We start from the raw sequence: 5,771 nt of genomic DNA on the forward strand, positions 1-5,771 counted from the left end.
AAGAGACTGGACAAAAATCATGCACCTATGGATGAGGACAGTGGGTGGGGAGTGAGGGTGGAGTGTGAGGTGGGAACTGGGAGGAGGGGAGTTATGGAGGGAAAAAAGAGGAACAAATATAATAATCTGAACAATAAAGATTTAATTAAAAAAAACAACCATAAACTAGAGGCCCAGTGCATGGAATTCTTGCACGGAGCAGGGGTCCCCTTGGCCCAGCCTACACCCTCTCTAATCTGGGACCCCTTGGGGGATGTCCGACTGCCAGTTTAGGCCCAATCCTGGGTCTAAACCAGCAGTCGAAACATCTCACAATCTGGGACCACTGACTCCTAACTGCTCACCTGCCTGCCTGATCACCCCTAACTGCCCCCCTCTCCCCCTGATGGCCTGGTTGTCCATTACTTCCCCGCCTGCTGGCCTGGTTCCCCACGCAGCCTGCTGCTCAGTCATTTGGTCACCCCCTCATTAAACCCCCTGCTGGCCTGGTCACCCCACATAGCCTGTTTGGTTGTCTGTTCAGCTGCAATGGTCACTTAGGCTTTTATATATACATACAGATAAGCAAAGAGTTTTAAACCACTGGACTGTTTATTTGCATTTAATAATGTAAATGTCCCTCAGGCATTGATTTTTTTCTTTTTTTCTGGTCAATGATTTTGCTGAAGGTACCACACACCAGCCCTTCACTGACCACCCCAGGCTTCTCCTCCTCCCTGAGCTCCTGTCACCTGCCCTCGCTATCCTGGCCCAGTCTTTGGGGGCTTCCCTCCACAAGAACACCAGTTCCCACGGGCAGGGGACTCTGTACTTCCAGAGCCTGGAACAGTCCAGCCCAACAGAGTCCACACCCTCGGTCCTTACAGGCCTCAGCTGTGCCCGCCCTTGGCTGTGGCCCCTCCACCAGCCTGATTCAAGTTCTCATCACTAGCACCTCCCCTCAGCCCTCCCACTCACGGACCTGCCCCATGTGCTGACAGGAAACACCCCTACCAACCCTGTCCAGGGCCGCCACCCTTGTTGCCCACTCCACCACACACCCTAGCAGCACACTAATACCCCAAGTCCAGGGTCCCTCACCTTACTACAGGGGAAGGGGTCTACCTGTACAGGCCCAATTTAGGGAGAGAGACAACAACAATGTACCCCCTCAATGTGACATCATATTGAGTTCAAGACTCTCCTCCTGGAAGCACTTGTACTGCACAATGTTCTTGGCATTGCAAATACACAGCACCATTTCCTGGAGGGTCCAAGCTACCTCCAGGACTGCCTGGGAGGTGCTGGTGCTGAGGGGGATTTATTTTTAATAAAATTCAAGTAGAAAATTACCCCCAAAGTGAAAAAACAGAGACTCAACACCAGTGGGCCTCATGTGTGTATGTGGGCTGGTCGAAGGCAGGACTTTCCAAAGGTGAACTGATTTGAGGGCTCAACGCACTTGAGGGCTCCTCCTGGATACAGAAGTTGCAGCGGGCCAGGGACCTGGGGATGAGGAACAGCAGGCTGGAGAGACCTCTGCATGGAGACAGAGAGCCCTGGTCAGCTCCTCTCAGGCAGACACAGAACCCCAATCCCTCCCAGGGGCCTGCCTAGGGATCCTTGCTGCCATGTCCTTGAGAAAAACAGTGTTCCCAGGTGCAGGGGGAACCTGCCAGGCAAAGGCGGGAGAGTGAGGAAAGGTGGTTGTGCAGGCAGAGGCCACATCTCCGTGAACTAGAGTGAATGGTCTTTTAAAAAAAAATTGTTCATATACGTTTTTATTGGTTTCAGAGAAGGAAGAGGGAGAGAGAAACATCAACGATGAGAGAGAATCACCTATCGGCTGCCTTCTGCACTGCCCCCATTGGGGACTGAGCCCACAACCCGGGCATGTGCCCTTGACCGCAATCGAAACCGGGACCCTCCAGTCCACAGACTTTTATCCACTGAGCCAAACCAGCCAGAGCTCTTTTAATTCTTAAGGGAGAGTGTAAGGGAGGGGGCAGAAAGATAGAGAGAGAGAGAGAGAGACAATGACTGGATGTCTCCTAAACTAGTCACAATTGGGAGCCAAGGACCAAACCTGCAAAACAGAACCACAAAGTCACGTGGTCTTTATTTCCAGGCCTTGGGCAGTAATGCAAACTAAGTCAATATTAGACAAACAGTGATTTTCTGCCACTCTGCTGTCCCTTCCGAAGCACAGACAGTTCGGGACCCCCACCGTATCTGTTAACTCTCCATGCCGACAGGTCACCACTGTGCTTGCAAATCACCCCAGGCAGTGAAGAGAACCCACAAAATTAAAGGTACCAAAGCAAAAACACCGTTACCATAACATCACAAACCAGAGCCGTGTGCAGCAAGCAGTGTGCAGGTTGGTGAATGAAAAGCTGAAACAATTCGTGACAACAAAAGGTGAGACCCACCATGTCCCTGAGAGAAGTGGCTCTTCTTAGCTGAGGACGGGGGGGGCTCTGGATGAACCCTGGGGTTGGGTCCATTCCCTAGTCAGAGAGTAAGGAATGACGATCCTGCCAAGAACTTGGAGCAATCATAATTTCCTCAAGCAGAAATGAGGACACAGAATCCCTTTCCCCTGAGCACCAGGGGTGGTGACGGACGCACACTGTTCGGGTGAGGTCGTTTCAGCCACAAACACTCGCAGTGACATCTATCGGGTAGGAGATCTTGGCACATTGGCAAGTGCAATGCAACTCCTTCAGGCCTCACTTGTACCTCAGATTTGTGAGGAAGCGAGAAGAGTGTACGTACCCATAAAAGGAGTGTATACTCAGGCTCACAGGTCTGAGTCTCCTTCCGTGTTGTAGTGTGAGAAAGATGAAAACATCCCCATGTACATTTAAGGCTTTTCTCCAGTGTGGACTCTTAGATGTCTATCCAGGCTCGGCTTCCACCGGAAACATTCCCCACACTCACTGCACTCATACGGCTTTTCTCCAGTGTGAATTCTGAGGTGGCCCATGAGCTTCGATCTCCGGCTGAAGGACTTCCTACAGTTACCGCACTGATATGGCTTTTCTCCGGAGTGAATTCTCTGGTGCTCCGTCAGAGTGGAGATGAGCATGAAGGACTTCCCACACTCACTACACTTATATGGCTTTTCTCCGGTGTGCGCTCTCTTGTGGTAATAGAGGTGACTATTGCTCCGAAAAGATTTCCCACATTCATGACACTCGTAAGGCTTCTCCCCAGTGTGAATTCGGTGGTGCTGAATGAGGGTACACTTTTGACTAAAGGACTTCCCACAACAGCTACACACAAAAGGCTTCTCACCGGTGTGCGTTCTCTTGTGCAGGCTGAGGTAAGAGCTTTGACTGAAGGACTTTCCACAAACAGTACACTTGTACGGCTTCTCTCCCGTATGAATTCGGTAGTGTTGAATGAGGGTAAACTTTTGTCGAAAGGCCATCCCACAATCACTGCATTCGAAAGGTTTCTCCCCAGTGTGAATTCTGTGGTGCTGAATGAGGGCACACTTTTGACTGAAGGCCTTCCCACAATCACTGCACACGAAAGGCTTCTCCCCAGTGTGAGTCCTCTTGCGTTGACTGCGGTTAGAGCTCTGACTGAAGGGCTTCCCACAATCACTATCCTCATACGGGCTTTCCTCGGCGTAAATGCTTTTCTGTCGATTGAGGTTCAAGATACGGCTAAAAATTTTCTCACGTTTGTGACACTCATACGTACTTTCTCCTGAAAAGACAGCCTGATGTTGAACAACCTTCTGGTCATGGCTGGCAGATTTTTCACATTTATCCCAATAGTGATAACTTTCTCCACCGAGAAATTCCAGCGAAATCTCACTGCCACTGTGTGGCTCCTCTGTGTCAAGAGGGGCCTGGTGCTGCAGAAGCTCTGAGATGGCTAGGAAGTCTTCCCCAAGCTCCCTACTCGTTGAAGGCACCTCTGATAAGTAGAAGCTGCACCTGGTCACAGACAAGGCCCTACCCACAGCTTCTTTCCAGGGCTTCTCTCCACTGGCTTCCTTCTGCTGCTGGTGAGGGTTTGCATTAAAAGAGAAGTATCTTCCACACGCATCAATGAAGAGGGCTTTCTGCTCAAAGTCTGCTGCCTGTGACTCAGTCACGTGCAGAATGTCTTTTAACACAGACACACAGCGCTTACACACATGGGTCCTCTGGGTTGCTGGCTCTGTCTCAGAAGCACCAACCTGTGACTCCCCTTGTTCAGATACACTCTGCTCAGAACAGGCCTCCTCATCATCCGTTTGATGCCAACAACCTGAAAAGAGAGAAAGGTTGTGGAACTGGATGTTGACTGTGGTGACGGGGGAAGTGCCATTGCTCAAGTGTTTTGCACATAATACATGGGTTCCATGCACCTGGCTGAAAATAAGAGATGTGCAGGAAGGATTAATAAGAGGCCGCTGTGAAGTCTGGGCCTTTGAATTTTACAATACAGGGAAGGCCTCACCAGAAATATGACCCATAAATGGCAAGGACCACATGGAAGAGAAGCCCGACCTCCAGCTCAGCCTTCTGCTAACAGCATTCAGCAGGGATTGTCTGCCAGTGAAGGGGGTAAGCTGTGCATGGGGTTGGTAAGGTCGTATTCCAAGCAAAATTCAATACACCAGTAGCTGGTGTCAAACACTACCTAAGCATGAATGTGCACCTCATAACACATGTGTTGGTCAATGTTACAGAATACCAGGGGCACCGGTTAATAATGCGGATTTTTTTCAATAGGTGGAGTTAGATATCTGTTGATATATATGTGATTTGATATGTATGCTATTTTGTATTGACAACAAGCTTCAAAACTTCGTATGTCAAGTTTTCTGAAAGTGTTAATATCATAGATATTTTTACGCTTAAAAATGTCGAATTGCGCCGTAATTGGTTTGGTTCAGTGGATAGAGCATCAGCCTGCAGACTGAAGGGTCCCAGGTTCGATTCCGGTCAAGGGCATGTACCTTGGTTGTGGGCACATCCCCAGTGGGAGGTGTGCAGGAGGCAACTGATCGATGTTTCTAACTATCTCTCTCCCTTCCTCTCTGTAAAAATTCAATAAAACATATTTTTTAAAAAAAGAAGAAAAAATGTCGAATTGCGTGCCAAAAAAAGAGCACTTGCAGGAAGTTTTAGCGCTTTGATATGTAGGCTATTTTGTTGTATTGACAACAAGCTTCAAAACTTTGTACGTCAAGTTTTCTGAAAGTGTTAATATCATAGATATTTTTACGCTTAAAAATGTCGAATTGCGCCCTAATCGGTTTGGTTCAGTGGATAGAGCATCAGCCTGCAGACTGAAGGGTCCCAGGTTCGATTCCGGTCAAGGGCGTGTACCTGGGTTGCAGGCACATCCCCAGTAGGAGGTGTGCAGGAGGCAGCTGATCGATGTTTCTCTCTCATCGATGTTTCTAACTCTCTATCTCTCTCCCTTCCTCTCTGTAAAAAATCAATAAAATATATTTTTTTAAAAAAAGTGATGATTTCAATGTGCAAGACATAGAATGTCCAGGTCCATTTGAACCACGCTCTGATCATAAAATAACCAGAATGGGCCAGAAGACACGGCAAAGTAATTTTGCTTCATGATGACGCACCATCACACTCTTCAAACCAGTTAAAGACACGTTAAAAGATCTTGCCGAAAACCGGTTTGGCTCAGTGGATAGAGCCTCGGCCTGCCGACTGAGGGGTCCCAGGTTTGGTTCCGGTCAGGGGCATGTGCCTTGGTTTTGGGCGCATTCCCAGTGTGGGGTGTGCAGGAGGCAGCTGATTGATGTTTCTCTCTCATCA

General features: G+C 48.9%; 1 protein-coding gene across 3 annotated transcripts in view; it reads right to left on the reverse strand.

Moving 5' to 3' along the window:
• Nucleotides 1–2,079: 2,079 nt before the first annotated feature.
• LOC102765089 (zinc finger protein OZF) overlaps nt 2,080–5,771 on the reverse strand; it is a 21,509-nt gene continuing 17,817 nt past the window's right edge. For all 3 annotated transcript variants that reach the window (XM_015559905.1, XM_015559904.1, XM_015559906.1), the window contains one exon: nt 2,080–4,248. In XM_015559905.1, coding sequence (XP_015415391.1) covers nt 2,846–4,248 — 1,403 coding nt within the window. In that variant the 3' untranslated portion in view covers nt 2,080–2,845. The remainder of the gene's footprint in view (nt 4,249–5,771) is intronic.

The sequence above is a fragment of the Myotis davidii genome, unplaced genomic scaffold (assembly GCF_000327345.1).
Source record: "Myotis davidii unplaced genomic scaffold, ASM32734v1 scaffold255, whole genome shotgun sequence".
In the NCBI taxonomy this organism is placed as follows: Eukaryota; Metazoa; Chordata; class Mammalia; order Chiroptera; family Vespertilionidae; genus Myotis; species Myotis davidii.